The 19,773-nt window shown below is 51.6% G+C and overlaps 5 protein-coding genes across 5 annotated transcripts; 2 read left to right on the forward strand and 3 right to left on the reverse strand.

Annotated features, from left to right (window-relative positions):
* Positions 1-7,086: 7,086 nt before the first annotated feature.
* NCS57_00724600 (F-box domain-containing protein) lies at positions 7,087-9,037 on the reverse strand (the record flags this gene model as incomplete). The annotated part of the gene is made up of 2 exons (XM_053057102.1): positions 7,087-8,835; positions 8,891-9,037. 2 exons carry the CDS (start codon positions 9,035-9,037, stop codon positions 7,087-7,089), a joined length of 1,896 nt encoding a protein of 631 aa, XP_052913297.1.
* Positions 9,038-10,653: 1,616 nt separating this feature from the next.
* Positions 10,654-12,379, reverse strand: NCS57_00724700 (uncharacterized protein; the record flags this gene model as incomplete). Its single annotated transcript, XM_053057103.1, has 2 exons — positions 10,654-12,086; positions 12,169-12,379. 2 exons carry the CDS (start codon positions 12,377-12,379, stop codon positions 10,654-10,656), a joined length of 1,644 nt encoding a protein of 547 aa, XP_052913298.1.
* A 1,079-nt stretch (positions 12,380-13,458) lies between these two features.
* Positions 13,459-14,968, reverse strand: NCS57_00724800 (uncharacterized protein; the record flags this gene model as incomplete). Its single annotated transcript, XM_053057104.1, has 3 exons — positions 13,459-13,484; positions 13,534-14,767; positions 14,933-14,968. The coding sequence occupies 3 exons, from the start codon at positions 14,966-14,968 to the stop codon at positions 13,459-13,461; spliced, it is 1,296 nt and encodes a 431-aa protein (XP_052913299.1).
* A 1,021-nt stretch (positions 14,969-15,989) lies between these two features.
* On the forward strand, positions 15,990-17,754 carry NCS57_00724900 (Cysteine desulfurase; the record flags this gene model as incomplete). Its single annotated transcript, XM_053057105.1, has 3 exons — positions 15,990-16,254; positions 16,314-17,137; positions 17,332-17,754. 3 exons carry the CDS (start codon positions 15,990-15,992, stop codon positions 17,752-17,754), a joined length of 1,512 nt encoding a protein of 503 aa, XP_052913300.1.
* Positions 17,755-18,894: 1,140 nt separating this feature from the next.
* Positions 18,895-19,488, forward strand: NCS57_00725000 (CsbD domain-containing protein; the record flags this gene model as incomplete). The annotated part of the gene is made up of 2 exons (XM_053057106.1): positions 18,895-19,188; positions 19,243-19,488. The coding sequence occupies 2 exons, from the start codon at positions 18,895-18,897 to the stop codon at positions 19,486-19,488; spliced, it is 540 nt and encodes a 179-aa protein (XP_052913301.1).
* Positions 19,489-19,773: the final 285 nt, after the last annotated feature.

A 19,773-nucleotide genomic window follows, 5' to 3' on the forward strand; every position in this document is an offset into this window, starting at 1 on the left:
GCGTTTCTGAAAAGATTTTTATAACATGGTTAACGGCGTGAGGTTTGGGACACTATTCAATAGATAGCATGACAACTGGTCCAGCGAGATCCAGTAATTACAATGATCACTGATTCAAACATATATTCTGTCACTAAGGCCCATGAACTTCTGTCTATGCTGTGTCTCTATCCCCTGTCTCTCTATCATCCGTCGGTTGGTGCTCTTGAGAACGAACAGGCGGCAAGCCGTTACCGGTTGTGGCGCATACGCTTACCCGCTGAATGCAACAGTAAGAATATATTCCGATGTCCTTGCAGGTCCCAGACTCGCGTTCCCAACAGACCCAACTACTATGCATGCTCTTTTCGTTATTCAGCTCAACCTGCATGTCCCACTTGGTACGCACTCTCGTCGGGCGTCCAGCAGACCCACTGACAAGCAACAGAATTGGGCATCAAGAATACGGCAGATGAAATGAGCAATAGGGGCAAAAGCCAACTTTGAGTCTGAACTCTGAACGCGGGCCAATGCGACTCTGCCGGCGGCAATCTCGTCAACGCTGACAGGTTCAGAGAGCTGTTAACTACACCCTCTCTCCAGTGTTGCGTGCTGTTGGCGCGACAACCCTTGAATGAACGTGGTTGAAACTCTGTTCTGTCACTGATCTCTATGACACTGAGCTCTGCTTTCAGCCTTGGGAAAGTACTGTATCCACCGAAGCGTACACCATCTCTATGCCCTGCTAGTCTTAGTACCCAACTATAACTCTTCACTTGTTGGGCGACAATATCTCTTCCCGACATGATGAAGTTCTCAAGGAGGCTGAGCCGGCCGCACCTTCCGGCTTGACAGAAAAAGGTGGCCGCTACCCCCGCAAAATTCTATGATTGGAAATAAGGTTATTTATTTCCGTGTCGACGGGAGCGGCTGCAGATGCGGGACCCACTAACCGCCATCCTTCTCTCATTGATCAACAGTCCACCAGGGAAAGCGCGATGGGTTACGGCAGAGTTGCTTAGTCTGAAGCTGTATTAATTCCGGCTGTTGGGATACTTCCTATAACAATTGATTCGGCCGTGAGGGAGTGCCATGCTGTAGTTAGGAAAGATGCTTGCTCTACCTAACAAGAGTGAAGAGGCAATCCTCTTTCTTGATTCTCGTCACGACCTCGGTCATCTAGGCCGTCTACGACACCTGTCTTCCGAGCCTGTCAATCTTTCATCGTAGCTATTTTCTCACAGATCGAGTTCCTTGTCCGGTCCAAATGGTCCAAGGGAACAGGACAAGTATCGCAGCGCATCATTTGCCCGTATGCATTCGTTTCTGTCCGCCTTGTTCCCCCGCAATTTTGTATGAGAGCAAGGGCATTAGCCTTGCAACCTCTATTTTTTGGCAGGGCTGATCGCGACAACACCAGAATCACAACTAAAAACCCAAGGTTTAAGGACGCAACTTCCTTTCCCATTGAATGCGTATTTATAATTTATATACGTTCGTGAATCGGTAGCTCTAACTTTTCAACTATAAATACCCCCTCATTTCCTGCAGCGATTATTCTCTTTTCCCTCTCCTCACACATCACTCATCAAGATGCCGTCACTCGCCAGCTCGCTGGCCGGCCAGAGTTTGAGGACTGTACCCCCAAGGGTGACACGTCTAGGCGGAATTAACCTAAGCATACCCACGATACCTCTTCCGCTAGGAATACATATACCTTGCGTCCACCTTTCTCTTACTCCTCAACTTTGTATTGCCTTGTGTTAGATGCTTTTGTCTAATTATACTAGAAGAAGCAGAACAGACAAGAGATGACCTGCTACTGCCTCAAGAAGTCCCAGGACGAGAAGTTAGCTGCCGCGTCCTTTGGGTCTCCTCATCATAAATATTAATAAATAATTAGAAAAGACTTCATCAGAATTTTGTTTCATCTTAGGCCAGACACAAGGTGACAAAACGTAGACGAGTGAGAGAAAGGTGGATGCAAGGTACGGATAGATTTGGTGGTGTGGGCGTCCTTGGACCCCTCGTCGTCGAGGAATAGCTGTGCGAGCGAAGGCATCGTGATAGGGAGGAGAAAGAAAAGAAGAAGCTCTTTAGGAATTGAGGGGTTATTTATATTATAAAAAAGTGGGTCTACTGTTTGCGTGCAGTGCAAGCAGTCAGTAAACTCAACGCGCAATTAATTGACAGAATGGAAGAATGACAAAAATTGTGTCCCTAGTCCTTACGCTTTTGGTTGTGATTTTGGTGTTGTTGTGATCAGCCTCTCCGCGGACGATGTCGCAGTTCAAGCTGTATGGCTTTATCCTTTCTTGATAGAACCTGCGCGGATAGCCGTGTTATCCTGTGACTTGATATCCTTCGCTTCCCTGAGTGTTTCGCTGTTTAGCTTGCACTTCTTGGTGCCTTGATCATTGCATTTCCCTGGTCAGTTGGTGTTTTCGTCATAGGCGAGGCCGTTTAAGGTGACGCTGCCTTTCTTGACATCCGAGCGACGCAAGTCGAGACTCCTAGATATGACGGGCGTGGTATCGAGGCGAAGGGCAGGCCGTTCTCCTGATCGCTGTCGAGGTAGTCCCTCGTGTTGAGGGCAACACCAAGCACGCATATGGCTGACACGTGTTGAGCAAGAGTAGTCGAAAACCATTCGTCTTGTCACGTTCAAAAGCCATGGGTGGACTGCCACGCTGACTGGTTGCTTGATATGTGACGCCGAATTGAGGTCTCGACTTAATCAGAAGGAATTCGATTAGAGGTGGCGAAAGAGGAGAGGTTGTTGGCTCATCTTTTCCATCCACTTTCCCTGTATCTATTCACCGATCACTGGCGCATTCTCTGGCGCTGGAGCTGCGTTACCTCTGTCCGAAATGTGAAAGCCTCGAGTGTCTCCTACCTGCGAATAACTTGCGACATCCCTTGGATTGTTACCCCTTTCTTATTCCCTGCTCAGCTGTTAGTGAAACAACACCGTGAATGAGTCCTCACTTTCTCTCCGCCTGGCAAACCTACCCTTGAAGGCACTCCTCCTTGTTCCGCCATTTCTCTCCGCAGCTCCCTCGTCCGAAAGCTTGCTGTGGCTGTCGCCCACTCCTTGCTCTCCTCGAATATTTGCTTGGCCCTCCCCGGATCTTGTTCTTCTGCCTTCTCTTTAAATTCCTCCTTTTTTCTTCAACATCCCCCCCCCTTTTCTTTTTCTCTCTCTGTGTCTGTCCCACCCTTTCCATTGTCGCTCTCTTTCTTCCGTTCCGATCTGTTTTCCCTCCCCTTCTCCTCCGCCATGGCGGTCACTCGCAACTCCACAAACAACGTCTCATGGCCCTTCTCTAATCTCCGACTTTGTCTCCTTTATTTCATCTCGCATCGTCTGATGTTGCAAATACTTAGCGAGGCTGTTTCGTTATACTTGGTGGTGTTTTGACATCAGGATCGAGTTCGACTACACCAATTAGCCGGCGACGACATGATGAACATGAGTTATCATCCCCACCTTTCGCACCTCCGGTTAAGCAATTTGAAGATAGACTGAAGCCATATGGACCATCAAAAGGATGTGGGTCACCTTCTTCAATTATGGTAGTGTCATTCCGGGGGCCAGAGACTCGTTGTCGTTGAATTCAGTCTTAGAAAGCTGTCGCGCCGTGGGGATATGCTCTGGGAGGCCATGAAGCGATAGGACCCTGATCAATAGAAGTCTGGCATTATTGTCGATACGAGAGGGGCCTCCGTTCTCTGCCTTCACGTGCATGAGGTCGGATGTATGGGATAAGGATAGCTGGTATATCATTCATCCTCCTCTTTCGCTCCATCATCGATCGTGGCGCATATCCGTCCATTTCTCCAGTGGCCATTCCGGGCCTCATTCATGTTGTTAACTCATGGTGCTAAGAAGTTTGTCAAAAGAGGTGCTTTGGTATGAGCGACTTGGTGCTTGGAACTTGGCCTGATACCGCCGTGTTGACATGTTCATTGGTTTGTTGGCCGTCTCGGCTTTTCTTTAGTAGTGCCTGACCCTTCGCTTTCCATCGCACTGCGGACGTACTTTGCGGGATCACCTTCTTCAGGCATTGACGGTGAGTGTTTCTCTGGAGATGACCTCGAAGAAGTGCGGTCAACGATCACGATGATTCTATAGCTGCGGCGGGGTGTTTATGAGCGCATGACACTGTGACGACCTGAATTGATGATTAGAGCTTTCGTATCATAGAGTGCACAGCAATGACGCACCTCGGCTTTCCATATTCGCAGTTGGGGTGTCCCGATTGTAATATTCGGATATTCGCTTCGAACTCGTCGTGCTTCTAGGTCGCCTGATTCCTGGGGGATCATATGTTCGCTTGCATCAAGTGGCTGAATGCTTGAGTTGTCGGTTGTTTTGGGTTTGCGTAGTTGTTTTGCATACTCGTCTCGTGTTGTTTTGCGTGTTTGATGGTCACTGCTTGAGTTTTTTAATGGGAAGTGTCGATGTCGGCGTCGGTGTCAAGGTCGATATTCTTCATCTTTTAATATAGATAGGAAGTGATTGATGCGAGCTGTGACGCAGGAATAGTTTGCGTAAACCTGAAATCTTCCTTGCCGATATCTGTGAATGGGCTGGCCGTCTTGGGAGGGATTGTGCTCCCAGTCCTCCGTCTTGACCCCAATGTGCTTGGCAGGCTTCTCTGGTTCACCTCCACCCGTCGCGCTGGCCGAACACCCGTAATTTGTCTTCGCTACGCGTGGTAGTTGTTGAGGGTTCGTTTAGATGGTGCTGTCGAGGAGTCTTGTAATGGGTGGGCTGTTTGGTCGGGCTCAGTCATCCTCTCACACAGCGAGGAGGCAAGAATGGTCTTTGGAGATGCCTGGCGCAGTGTTGATGAAACTCTAGATTAAAGTGTCTTGTACATCACTGTCGATTTAGTTCTCACTTATTACTTCGTACGCTAAGACTAAAACATTGTTTTGTTAACCGTGGGCATCTGCCCTCTCGATCTCTCGTTACCTATGCTAGAACATCACCACAGTCCAACCAACCGTTCGTAATGGTGAATCCAATCGGCGGAGACCAGTTGCCGAAAGATTGAAGAGGAAAAGTTGGTTTATATATCTCTTGGTTCTTTGCTTGTTGAGCACGTGAGCAGTATGTGATCTTTTGCTCCCTGTTTCCCATTTATGAATAGAAAATCGACAATCTTGAGTCCGCCTCCTTGAAACTGAAGAACGACATCGCCACAACTGCAGACTCGCCTGAACTCCCTCTTCAAAATCTACTAGGATATCCAGAGCGCGATTCAGGGACATGGGGTTTTGGCTGGACGGATTCGCCACTCTGGACATATCCATGGTGTTCTCGTAGCGCAACGAGATGCCGGCAAGGAGGGAGATCATATTCATTATAAGAATTAGTAAGTAGTAAGAGAGGACTCTATAAGAATTCATCTTGATCTAAGACTATTTTCTCCCACCCTGAGACCTTTATCCCATAAAGAATTTGTCAAGGTTGGCTAACTATTATTCTTCGTATGTGATAGAACGTGGCCGTACAAATCCAAGTACCCCTTGAACAGTAGCTGTTTGATTTAAGCAGTACTCACCTCTATCGACAGAAGTTTTAATATAAATACTCTTTCAAGGCCATCAGATCTGCTCCCATACTCTCTCTGTACCCCTTCGGCTTGGCCCTTAGGCATGATATGCTTGACAGAGCAAGTTGGAACAGGCCAAACCCGAATGGCCGACTGAGGGCGTCCGCTCTCTTTGAATTAAAATGCATACTGAACGCTATTAAACTATAGCTGACTTGTTCATTGGTTTGTGGAGGAGGTGCACTCTCCTGTTACGACCTATATGGCAACTATGCTATCTATCTTATACCACAAAGTCCATCGCACTTTTTAATGACCCTAGTGCTTACAGAGTTTGTGTAACCGAAAGTGCAACTAATAGATCCCAGCATACGTTGCAGCCGAGTTCGTATTTGCCGAACTGGGTAGGTAGTTGTGGGGTGGGACTGGGGCAAAGCCATCAACATCAACGTAGAACTTCCGACTAATATATCAAGGTCTTTGCTTCCACTTCTATAATAAAGGGTGCTATGGATGAGTTGAGTACGTTCGCAATGGCCGAGTGTTGCTTGGGCGACTTTGCTCTGTGATAGCACTAATTAGGCTATACTAGGTAAGTCCTCATAAGCAACCAGGATCACTTTGCAAGATGTTTATCATAAATTCAAGAATATGATCATCATAAATGAAAAAGAATAAGGCCAATGTCAGTGCAAAGTTAGTGAAAAGTATCGTCTGCATATGAAGCAAGTAGCCGAGTTGATGTATCAATTATATGCTCACATTCCCTCACACCACTTGCTCGCAGCCTCGTTTTCAGAAGCATATTTTGCACTTTGAAACCCGTCTCGAACGCCAAAATGTGTGTTTGATATGTATGTGTTGTCAAATCGATCCGCTTCCTGCATCAACCATCTCCTTTCCATTTCCCCATGGCGAGTGTTGCAGTTGCAATAGCAAATAGCACATGCAGGAATTCATCGTCTGGGTTTAGTCCCTCACTTAATATCCATCTGAGCCCCATCTACAGCACTTTTGTTTCGCCCGGTCGTAGTGTAGCGTACTTGAGGGGTTCAGGCGGGCGCCTTGTCATGATCTGGCGAACCACCCGGATCCCCTGGGCAATTCTCTCCCCCACGTTGCACAAATTAACCCGAGTCAGAACCGCTTCTAGACCAGTTCGTTCGAGACGAGGCAACCAGTAAGCAGTTCTCCTGTTATTGCCGTCCCTGGACTTGCTTTTTGGCCATGTGACTATGTGCACAGCCCTGCTGCTAAGACACGCGAGATCAGAAGCAGGCCTTGAGGCCTCCAGGCTAGTCTTTAATTCGCGTAGCTAGTTAATTTTGAGGCAAGAAAACAAGAGCCTCAAAAGTCTGTTGTGTGGGCATACAGCTCAAACGGGTTACCATGTCGTGCACTACGATGACATGTTACAAAGGCTGGCCTGAGGGTGGTCATTCAATGTGTTTTATTCATGTTTTTAGTGTCTTGGCTTGGATATTTCATGTGCTTCTATCCACCATCCACTGAAGATACGGCAGGCCTCAGAGTCCTCAGAAACTCAACCCGTTGACGAGGAATATGACATGTCGAAGCCATGCGCAGCTCCGTTCCCCATACTCATTGTCTGATACAACGGCAGGCCTGGCGTGACGAACAGTGAGGGGCCTTCATGTCTAACCTGATATGTAAGCCACTCGCCCGGGCTGTGGGGAGACAAAGCTATATCATCGATGCTGCAGCTGGACTCCTGCGAGTGTGAGTGTGGAGGTGTGTTGGGCAGCACAACACTCGGGCGGGCTGCATCTGTTGCAGATTCGAAGGGATATTTCGGAAAGCCGGGGAACTTCAGGCTAGGATCGTATGAGATAAGGGTGACGGGCCTCAGTTGCCCTTCCCTCCGTGCGGGCGAATAGACGAGAATTCTCTCGTCCATGCTCCATTCGAGGCCGTCGAACCTTTGTGAGGGGTTAATGACCTCATGGAGCTGGGCCAAGGCGTCGTCGGGTTGAGAAGGGCTTGGTTCTGGCGGCCACATCTCGACTGTTTGCTCTATGCCGTCCTGTCTCGATGAAGATGGATGCCCCAATTCCTGGTCGACGGCCTCCATCTTTGGCCTCACCCTGAGCTGCAGCAGCGGATTGGCGCTATATGCTTCGTACACAAGATCGACGAATGCTTCGCAAGACGGGTTATAAGACCGGACTGGGCATTCGCCAAGGGTGTAGGTGATGGTGTCGCTTGGGTTGTCGCCGACGTGCATGTCCCCAGGAGTTCGCTCCTCAAAATGCTTCTCGCAATCCCAAGGCGTCTCGATGGGTGAGTTTTCAGCAGTAGCTGGCGGTGTAAGTAGAGAATGTTCGACAAGATCGTGGCCGAATCGGAGTCTTTTCTTGTAACAAGTCCTCTGGCTCCCCGCATTTCCCGGGAACCACTCTCGACGGACTTCGATGATGAAGACTTCTCCTGTATCTTCATCTTTGTTGAGTTGGAGTGAGGTCCAGCGGTCATCTAGGGCGCCCTCTGAATCGTGACGCCGCCAGAGGTTGCGCTTCAGGGGCTTCTCGCAACTCTCATGCGTTGCTTCACTCACTGGAAACCTAATCGCTTGGTAATAGCAGTTTGGAATCTCGTAGTTGGTCTGCGTCTTCAACTTGTTCGAAACGCAGTAAAAATGGTCGTCGATGATCTCGAAGCAGATATCGGATCCAACCTCGGAGCCCTCAAACTCCCACAGGATAATATGTGAATCCGACCACTGCCGGGTTGCGAGATCGAGCCGCTGGACACCCCATCTGTAGGTGCCGTCAATCCTGGCATGTGACTTTGTGACGCAGAACAGGTAGTTCTTGTCGTTCCGGATCAAGATCTGATGTTCTGAACACAGCCGCTTCACGACAACCCATTGGAAGTCTGACCTCACCTCAAAGATGATGAGCCAGCAGCACGTCGTGCCCCCCTGGACCTGGGTGGCCCGGCACGACAGAACACCCTCGGCGCAGTACAGGGGCTCAAAGGAGTACGGCAGAAGTGGATCGTACTCGCGGACGGCGTGCAGGAGCAAGGGAACGTTGACCTTGAGCTCCTCCGAGGGATTTTGACGGACGTTGAGGACACGGAGGTGCTCGCGGTTCACCGTGTAACACAGGTACCCGCTCGTATACACGAAACGATCCGCCATGGCCACGATGGCTGCCGTCCAGGGCTCAGCAGAGCGAACGGCCATTCGTCGCTTGACGAGCCGCCTAAAGGCCCTCGCAAAATCCCCCGTCTCACGCGCCTCTCTGGCCTCGGCCGAGTGGTCTGCCTTCTAAGCTTTCGTCAGCAGACTTGTAAGCCAAGGAGGCGCAGCTGAACGAACGGACCTTGAGAAGGGCAAGACGGCATATGCGTCGATCATAGAGAATGTAGCTGAGGCAGCGGCTGGTCAATCCGAGGTTGAAGATGCTCTCTACATCGAGGTTTTCGACGAGGAGGGCGACAATTTCGGCTGGGAGGCGGAGGATGCTCATGACGGAGTCGAGGTCCAAGGAAGAGAAAGGAGCCCTTTCAATAACGACGTCATAACATGGTCACCATGTATAGGAATGTGTAAATGGCGAGAGGCTATCCAAGGGCCAGAGCAAACAGGCCTATAAAACGAAAGCCACAGCAGAGCCGCATTGTTCGAGAGCCTGATTCACTCCCTGCTGATTGAGGCTCTGCTTCACCCGCCCTAGACGCCAGTGAATGAGCTAAACTCATGCTAATACCACCGAAATTGATTAGTTCAGGAATGGTTGGGGGAGAGGAAAACAGGGCTAACCTGGTGGGTTGGACAAAGAACGAGCAGTCTCAACAGGCTCTCTGAAGTGAGACGACAGAGGATGGTGGTGATGCTGACGGCGATTTTTTTTCCCCCTCGCACGCGATCAAAACTTCTAGTAAGACTTCCAAGTTAGTGTGCTACGCCATAAGCTGTCATGCAGGAGCCAGGAATCACGAGAGAGCTATTGTTGAATGTGTCGTGGTGCCACTATCTTGGCTTCATGGTGTTGAGCCTCACGCTTGGTTGAGCGCTCATTCGGCTGGAGGCGTCACGAATGGACTTGTCTCGGCATGGTGCTCATCTCATCCAATTCATGCCATTTCCGATTCAATGGTAAACCAATAATCTCGTTTGTCTCTGTCTCCCCGAGATTTTGAGGCGCAGCAGTGCACAAGCATTCACGAGGAGGTTACACACAGAAGAGCCAGTGTCTAAGAAACACGGGTCAAAGCTGGGCCCAGAAGGTGAATGCGGCTCTGCGTGGTGGCGTGCAACTGCAGGGTTTGTTATTCACTGAGCAACTTACATGTGTCAATAACAAAAGAGCCTCAACTGCCAAGTCACTTTCACTGACGATTCGAGCATTTAGAGTTTTTCAGATGCGTTTTATTTGCGTTAGAATCAGCCATTGATGCTCCTCCGTGGTCTGATTCAGTCACCAAAACATCAAATCTCAGAGCCTGATTTATGTATGAGGTCCTTTTTTACCAGGCTGTGTTAGCTTTGGCCGGGCGCCTCTTCCCGCTCCCCCTGGCTACCTACAGCCAACAATGTCGCAAGAATGCATCTCTGCATATGCCACTATTGGCCTGGCACACTGGTCGACAAACTGCACATCCCCAACACAAGAACAGAAGAGGTTTATATAAATAGTAAAAGAAATTACAAAGATCATCATAATAATAGACATTATTTTAAAAGGTTTATGTATTATTTTATAATTTATTATTCTCACATACACTTGTGCCTGCTTTCATTTGATGCCTGCTCTACTAGCGTCCGGTGCTATTGTTCCTCAACACCAACGTTCCCAGCCCCGCATCACGAGAGGAAGCTCAGCAGAGCCTCATTTCCTTCCCACCGAATTCTCTAACCGCTTTTTGAAATCAGGCTCTGGGCTGGGGCAGTGCGCTGCAGCAGTCGTCTGCAAAAATACGCCCTTCCTAGTCACCCTAGTCCAAGCAATGGTCACTCGGAAAGCTTCCCCGGGCCCAGGGTGACCTCGACCCCGGCTGCCTCCCAGACTTCACCTGTCCGACCTGCCCGATGCCCCAAAGTGAAGGCATACCCCGCTCTCACGAACGAACCCTTTCCTGGTCATCAGAGCTCTATAGCTATTCTACCAATGCCTCGGCTTACGCACGCGAGCATCCCTCTCCTCCTCTCCTCTTCCGAGAGAGCCGTCCCCCTGTGCTCCACGCGCCCGCTCTCAACCTTCACCTTGCAAGTGCCGCAGTTGCCAACCTCGCAGGATGATGGGACATCGTCAAACTCCCGGCGGAGCACCTCCAGCAGGCTCTCTTCCCCGTCCACTCGGACTAGCTTGTCGCCCCGGTTGACCACCTGCACCTCGAATGCATCCCCCGACACCTCAGCCGCAAATGCCTCAAAGTGAACCTCGTTTGCTGGAATCCCGTGTTTCTGGACTGCCTCTTTGGCAGCCGCCATCATCCTGGTTGGCCCGCACACGTAAAGGTGGCTGTTCCAGGGGAGTGCCTTGACAATCGCTTCGATGTCCATCCTCTGTCCCTTGCTCCCATCATAGACGACCACATCATCCCCTAGAGCCTCTAACCGATCCCGATACGGAAACTCTTCGACCGAACGCACAGCATAGTGCAGCTTTAGCGCCCAGTGGATCGTGTGATATCTCTTCAGCAGGTCCATGAATGCAGTGATACCTATCCCCCCTGCGATGAAGACGTGTGTGCTTGCTGATTTGGCCGGGACGACATCGCTTGTGATTCTGCCGACCTGGATAACGTTTCCCAGCTGAGCGTGGTCGTGTAGATACCGGGAGCCTCCGCGGCTTTTGTCGTCGAGAGCCACGCCCAGCTCAAACAGGTTTCCCACGTTCACCTTGTCCTTCTTCTCTGCTGTTGACACTATCGAGTAGGACCGTGTGAGCCCGTTCGGGAGCTTCAGTCGTGCATGAGATCCGGGAACAAACTTCTCCGCCTCTAGATCGGGAGTAACGGCCTGCAAAACTAGTGAAACTACTCTGGCAGTCTCCATCTTGCGGCTGATGATCCTGTATTCCTTCCAGGCATCTTTCCTGTTCTTTCTCCTGGCCCTGGCAACTCTCTTCAGGAACTGCCCTCTGCTCTCCTGACCCAAGACTTCCAAAGTCGACAACTCCTCGTTCATTTCAAGATTGTCCGTGTTGCGATGCAAGTACTCCTGCACCCGTTCAACAGTCCACTTGGGCCATTGACGTTCCACGAGCCTCAATTCATCTCCAACACTGACGAACCCTTCACGTAGGACACGGTAGTACCATCCGGTGCGGCTCGTCTGGTATGTAACAGGCGCAAAGTTCTTGAGTGAGAACCGGTGGTTCAGTTTGAAGCATGGCTGACGGGGCAGAGAGACCTGCAGTAGAACCTCGGGACCAACAGAGATTATATCGCCGATGCAGACGTTGCGCTCGTTCATCTTGGCCGTCACAAAGTTTTCACCGAATCCACCAGGGACAAATCGATCTTGGCGTTCTGGATATGATGCTTGCCAGGCGAGATAATGAGATGAACAGTCTGGGCCGGGTCAGCAATGGGGTTGAATAAGCATATGAAACGGATATTCTCATGCTCAGATCAGAAGAACATAGGTACTCACATCCGAGGATGGCCTTGTCTGGGCCACCATGAAACGTCGGATCATGCTCATCGCCTTCAAGACCAAGTTTGCTGACTTTCATTGGACCTAGACACATTTTCTTGTCGATTCCCGACATGACCTCAAGACCTGGCATCTTTTTCATCCTCGATGTCCGGATCTCCAGTAACCTGTCCACTACAAAGGGACGGCTTAGCTCCTCGGGAGACATTACAGTCATCTCGTATCATACATCGGCGGATAACTGTCACTTGAACCGGGGTATTGTGAAGAAAGATGTCCTTGCTCGTAGTCTGTGAGAGTCCGTTATCGTTTGTGTAAGAGGTCAAAATTGATACGGCAGTGGAGGTCCTTCTCATTCTAACTGGCCTAGTAAGTGGCTGTCCCCACAGCCGAAGAACAGAGGCAGTTGGCACTTAAATCTCTCGAAGGATTAAATGACAACTATCTAGAGGCATAGTGAAAGGACAGGAGTGTCACTCAGTCCCTAATCTAAGGATGATACTTACTCATCATAACTGACCTAAAGACCTATAGGACCTTACTATAATAATGATAAGGGAATATGGCTGTCTGCTGAAAAAAATATTGACAAAAGTTTTGTCTTTAGGTACGTCGAATTAACACCCCTTACACTAACTAGGATTGCTATCATACCTATCGAAAGACGAAAATATGCTCTTAGGGTTGTTCTAATGCCAGGCGCCTGGCTATCCTGACGGTCGTCAGACATCTGCTCCTGATGGATGTTGGTACATGCCAAATAATACTTCCGCCTCGATACAACGAATATACGAAATGATTAGACACGTCCCCAAGCCTAGAAGTATATGAAATAATCTTGTCTCTTCTGATCCAGGTCAAGCCCCTTGGGCAACACAAGGACCCAGCGAGTTCTGCTTATGGCTCTACCCTCATCCTCAAATATCAATATGATTTAGATTATCTGCTTCTGCAGACGTCAAGCAAATGTCCTTCCATAACGCCAGGAATGCCCGTCTTTGACCGCAGAGGCTCGCCCACATCTCCAGATACAAGAGGGCTCCGGGATATCGCTCCCGGGTTACATCAGTCACGCACCCTCCCTCTTTCTTGCCCGCCCCTTTGCTTCTCCCATACGCCTAGAACCCTTAGAGCTCCACATCTCCGGTGCTGCTCTTTTGCATTTATGAGCGTCTATCGTGGGCGCGCTGCGATGACATGATTCGCTTCGTTGTGGTGGTATCGAGGTAAGTGAAAGCCTTGTCGCGGACCGGGCTGCCGCCGTACATGGTGTCATGGTCAGATTCTTCAGCCGTTAAGTTGTACATAGTTGCCTGGCATCGTGGTTAGCTTTATAGTCGAGAATTGTCCAGGCAGACCTACCAGGGAATTGTCCCTCCTTGCCGTCTAGACGTCCCGTCCACCATTCATTGTCATTTTGCGTCCTCTGTATAATCTCAATCACGTCGCCCGTCCGGAAACTCAAGTCGCCCTCAGCTTGCGCGGCGTAATCGTAAAGAGCCGTGACCGTCTCGGTCGCAGGCGCTGTTAGGCGCTTAGGCTTGGGCTTGGGCTTGGGAGGCGGGGGCTTCTTCTTGCCAGCGGCGATTGCGGCCAGGCCGGCATTGGCACCAGTTGGGGGAGTATACGGTGGTGGCGCGGCCTCGTTGGACTCGGTTTGGCGTTGGTATCCACCAATCTTGGGGCTGGTGATAGTGCTGGTCGGGGTCTTTGAGTCTTCGCCCTGGGTGAGCAGCGCGGGCTGCTTGGGGCCCTCGAGTGCGGGTTTGGCTCCATATCTCACTGGTCTGGGGCGACCGGTTGTCTTGAAGCGAACGATTGATAGGGCTTCGGCCTGTTCTTGGATATCGCCGCGCTTCTGGTGGAAGGCCTCCTCGATGTCGAGCGTCAGGTCAAAGTATCCAATATCGCACTGCTGCATCCGTTCGTGCAGGGTATAAAAGATGTTGAGCTGCATATAGTAAAAGGACTGGAAGAGAGGCTGGATAAACTCGCGCTCGAGCGCAAACAGCTTGGGCAGCTCATCCTTGAGGAGATCGTTGAAGTAGTTAAAGTCCTGGGTGGCCTGCTCAACGTCTCCCTCGGCCTTCCACATGGCCTTCTCGTCCTTGGCGGTGCGCTCCTTCTTGTCCTGCAGCTTCTTGAGGGTGGCGCGATGGCGGTCGTAGTCGAGTCTCTTGTGCTCGCGCTTGACGGCCGTCTTGCGTATCACCTTGATGACGTCGAGCAGCTCGTTGGCGGGACGGATAACTCTAGTCTCTATCATATCCAGCTCGGGCGCTAACGTTTCTTGCAGGTCCTTGACGACGGCTTCGTACTCCTCGCAGGCGGCGATGCCCTCGGGGTTGCCCTCGACAATGGCCGAGTCGGGGTCAGAGGCACGACCTGAGATGGGCTTGTAGACTTCGGTCATGGCCTTGCTGAACTCGATCTGGTGGGATAGCATGCCATTGATGGCGTCAAAGTACTTTTTGGATTCATCGTGGAGCTTCTTGGTCTCGGTCTCGAGTTCCTGAAAACGGCGTTCGGCGTCGATGTAGACAGCATCCTTGGTGTGTTCGCCAATGTTGAACTTGGCTTTGAATTGTTGGGGCGCCTAGATGATCCAGAGGTGTCAGTATTGCTTCTCTCTGTCGCATGATGATCCAGCTGGCTGTTGATCCTCCCGTGTATCCAGCTTGCGCGGCATCGCGAGGTGTCTCTGCGCGCGTCTGCAGGCTTCCACAATCCAGCCACCAGATGAGGGGCAGGCACGGCTTACCCGGGTGAGGCTCTTTTGAAAGCCTTTGAAGCTCATGGCGAGGGCGCGATGGTGTCAGGCAGATACTTGATGGTTCGGCGGATGGATCAGCAGAGGGAAGAAAAGATCGCGGAAAACCTCGAATCGCGAGGCCGCCAAGTTGAACGAAAGGGCATCAACCTTAATTAAGAAGGCATGTGGATGGATCAATGTGACGACTCGTGGAACGGTGACGACTTTGAAGTGGCTGTGCCCTCAGCACTGAGCGTCCTCGCCCAGCTTTTTTGCTGCCCAGCCTGCCCAGCTGCCAAGCTATTGTTTTGTGGCGCAGGCGGTTATTCGGAATCAGTTTTGGGGGAGTTTGCACTGATTCCACGGGGTTTAGAGGGCTCCCGGGGCCCGTCATAAGCCACAATGTGCCACTGCGTCACAGGAGAGTTGCGTCACTTCTGCTGGGACCCAGGCATCCATGGATCCATCAATCTCACTGTTCAAGGCACAGCACCTCGTCTACAGGCTCGTTCAGGGCATCCAGGCGAACACCTGCTATGCTGTAGGGGAGGGTACGTACCTTTAAGAAAGAAGCTCCGCAACGGGAGCGACCATCCTCGCAGGGAACAAGGCAGGACTGTGCTGGGGTAGTTCTTCTTAAGGGAGCTCTCCTGGAAATGACTGAGGCCCTGCAGCAAAAACCAATCTCTGGCACAACGACAACACCAACCAGTTTCATCGTAGAATTTTGTGCCAAATTGCCTCTTTGGGTCTTTCTACAGCTTCTCGCCACTCGACACAACTCGATGACTTTTCCATCGTCTTCCCCCTCCCACGCCAAATACCCCGTCATGTACCTAAAAAGCCGCCATGTCCGGGTCCCCAGCCGCTTCAGCCAATAGCCGGGCCGGATCTGCCGAAAGCCCAGTCTTAACCCCGATGCCGAGCGGCGAATGACAAATTCTCGACTCGGAGCTCACATCTCCTCCTCCACTCAAAATTCCCTTTTCTTTCCCTTCCCTTCCGCTCTTGCTTGCTCTTGCTCGACGCTTTTCTCGTCCATGCAACTGCCAGCAAATTGACCATCATGGCCAGCAACATTGCATCCTGCGCTCTGCGCTCGGCGGGCCGAGTGTCTCTGACCTCGAGGGCCCGTCTGTCGGCGGCTCCTTTGCGAGGTCTCCGCGCAGCTGCCGTCGTGGCGAACCGGACGTCGCGCCGCGGATACGTCTCCGAGTCCAAGAGGGATAATGCCCAGGTCGAGACCGCCATCAAGCTCGACAAGAAGGACTTTGTCGATATCCCTCCAGCGATGGAGACCCCCTCCAACGCCAAGGTCAGCCCTATGGCCGGTGAGTTTGCCCATCTCCCAGCCTTTGCAAGCTTCGGAAAATTGACAGAGAGATATCAGAGGTGTTGAAGCAAGCAGCAGTCATGGAAGAGGGCCAACGCCCAATCTACCTCGACATGCAAGCTACCACCCCCGTCGATCCTCGAGTCCTTGATGCCATGATGCCTTTCTACGTCGGCGTCTATGGCAACCCCCATTCCCGAACACACGCCTACGGCTGGGAGAGTGAAAAGGCTGTTGAGGAGGCCCGAGAGCACATCGCCGCCCTCATCGGCGCCGATCCCAAGGAGATTATCTTCACAAGTGGCGCTACCGAGAGTAACAACATGAGCATCAAGGGCGTCGCTCGCTTCTTTGGCCGCTCCGGCAAGAAGAAGCACATCATCACCACACAGACTGAGCACAAGTGCGTCCTCGACAGCTGTCGCCATCTTCAGGATGAGGGCTTCGAGGTCACATATCTTCCCGTTCAGAACAACGGCCTCATCAAGATGGAAGACCTCGAGGCCGCCATCCGGCCCGAGACTGCCCTCGTCAGTGTCATGGCCGTCAACAACGAGATCGGTGTCATCCAGCCGATTGAGCAGATCGGCAAGCTCTGCCGACAAAAGAAGATCTTTTTCCACACCGATGCCGCTCAGGCAGTGGGCAAGATCCCTCTCGATGTCAATGCCATGAACATTGACCTCATGTCTATTTCCTCACACAAGATCTACGGACCCAAGGGCATCGGCGCCTGCTATGTCCGAAGACGACCCAGGGTCAGACTGGACCCGCTCATCACCGGTGGTGGTCAGGAACGAGGTCTCCGAAGTGGAACCCTCGCACCGCCCCTCGTCGCCGGCTTCGGCGAGGCGTGCCGAATCGCCAAGCAAGAGATGGAGGTATGTACCACTCATTTCTTTTCTTTCCCCGTGTCTTTTCTACGTGATGAGTTGCTCTACACATGCATGGCTTTCTGAATGGCCCGTGACAAGGCCGGCCCTGTTGATTGAAGCGTTTGTCTGATTCTGTTGCTTTACTGCTATCTTTGTTACTCGTCCGCCTTCTGTTTCACAAGGTACTGACCTGTTCCTAGTACGACACAAAGCGTATTAAGTACCTATCAGACCGTCTGCTCAACGGTCTGCTGGCCATGGAGCACACCACACAAAACGGCGACGCCAACTCATTCTACCCGGGTTGTGTCAACGTGTCCTTTGCCTACGTCGAGGGCGAGTCCCTCCTGATGGCTCTCAAGGACATTGCGCTGTCCTCGGGTAGCGCTTGTACATCGGCCTCGCTGGAGCCTAGCTACGTTCTGCGTGCACTGGGCAACAGTGACGAGAGCGCTCACAGCAGTATCCGATTCGGTATTGGTCGCTTCACCACCGAGGAGGAGATTGACTACGTCCTCAAGGCAGTTCAAGAGCGTGTCACATTCCTACGAGAGCTGAGCCCTCTGTGGGAGCTGGTGCAGGAGGGCATCGACCTGGACACTATCCAGTGGAGCCAGCACTAAGTTTGTGACTGATGATGATGAATGCATATAAGGGGGCGTATGGGGTTGTTTGATGGGGATGGCCGGTTGGAGCGAGGCTCAGCCGTGTCTGTACAGCATACTGTAATATCAGAGATACCTCTTTCTTTTGGACTTGGAGAGGGTGAAAATGGGAGGGGAGTCATGGAAATTCCAACCGGACTGGGGGATGAGATCAAGGATAGGATTCATACAGAATGAGACATGACCATTCATTCGTTAACCTGAGCTCTGGCCGTGAGTCGGGGAATCTGAGTTAAGACTATCCAAAAGATGTTAAAGCAGCCAAAGTTCTCTTGTCTTGTGATTGTTTGTTTCACTCGAGCATCATGCCCGTTGAGCGACTGGTTTCGAGTTGGTTCTACAAAGGAGCAAAAAGCCATGTGTTGTTTCACTTGACAACGCTTTCGATACTAAAATGGTGCCATCCCTGACGCAATTGTCCATGTCCTTGCACATCTTTGCGTCTTCCGTCCCTTCCATCACGTTGCGTCGTTTGTGTGCGGCTCTGCGCGCGCTCTGCAGGCGCTGCACGCATGGGATATCACATGTCAACAACACTTGCGCGAAACATCCCAAATCTCGATCTCAACGCATCAAGTGACAGGGGGGATCAGATGCCATTACGTTTTCTTCACCCCTCTACAGTAAAAGACTGCAGCCTGTAATTACGTACGCACAAAACATTTGCTGTCAGCGTCTGAGGTGCTTGTTTGCAGTCAAGGTCGCTCGCCGAATCTGGAACGCGCTGTGTCTCCCGTTGACGTCATGATGTCCCCGCCTCCTGCCCGCTATCCGCACCCTTTCAACGCCGCAACTGCGTCACCAGCATCCCGATTGTTTGCAATGACATCACCGAAATCCCCTTTCACGGTCGCGATGGCCATGGAACTGGAACCTTCATCGCGCCTGCAGCTGCCTTGTTGCACCTGCCTACCTTCGTGAACAACTTCCTCTGTTCAGCTATAAAGATCCTTCCTCTCCTCGTCTCCCTCCCATCTTCTCTTCTCCATTCCATCTACAAACCAAACCTCAAGACCAAACACACCATCCCAAGCCTTTTCAGCCTCAACAATCCATCAACCCAACAACCAAACCATCTACACCTTCACACCAGTCAAAATGGCCGACAACAACTCTTCCACCCTCAAGTCCTACGTCGACTCCGCCACTGGCGCCGTCCAGAACGCCATTGGCAACCTCACTGGCAGCACTGGCGACCAGGTCCAGGGCGAGGCCAAGAAGCAGAAGGCTGAGGCCGAGCATGAGGCTTCCCACACTACCGCCAAGCTCCCCGGTGCCACCCTCTCCGGCTCGGGTGCCGTCGCTAAGGACAGCTCTGACCGCACCGAGGGTTCTTGGAACCAGACCGCAGGCGCCACTAAGGAGGCTATCGGTGGACTCATCGGCAGCGAGGTTAGTTGATTCCGATGTTGTTCAGACATTCTCTTACTAACACACATGGTACAGTCCCTGAAGAACACCGGCCGTCAACAGAACCTCGAGGGCCAGCAGCAGGAGGCCAAGGGTCAACTCAGCGACCTTGGCTCTGGCATCGGTGACCGCGTCCAGGGCACCATCGGCAGCGCCGTTTCCAACATCACCGGCGACAAGCAGGGCGAGACTCACTACGACCAGCTGCACGCCGAGGGCAAGACCCGACAGCGCGGTGTCGAGCATGACCTTCAGAAGAAGGCTGAGGCTGAGCAGAAGTAGAGCAATGACACGATTGGACGTGGCGATGAGCGGAGGATGTTGCTGAGCACGAGATGAGAACATGATACCCTAAGTTGCGACTTGGCATGACATAGGAGAGTAGCATTGGCACTCTCACCCAAATTCATTCACCTTTCACATCTTTCTTCTCTCCAAGTGATGAATGCTGTAACTCCCTCTTCTTGACAATGTGAACATCACCGCCTTGCATGAGAGCTGACCCAGGGTTGAGACACCACAGACCTTCAGAGATCTTCAGAGACGTGCATGGTCTTGGGAATATCT

This window comes from Fusarium keratoplasticum, chromosome 5 (assembly GCF_025433545.1).
Source record: "Fusarium keratoplasticum isolate Fu6.1 chromosome 5, whole genome shotgun sequence".
NCBI lineage: Eukaryota > Fungi > Ascomycota > Sordariomycetes > Hypocreales > Nectriaceae > Fusarium > Fusarium keratoplasticum.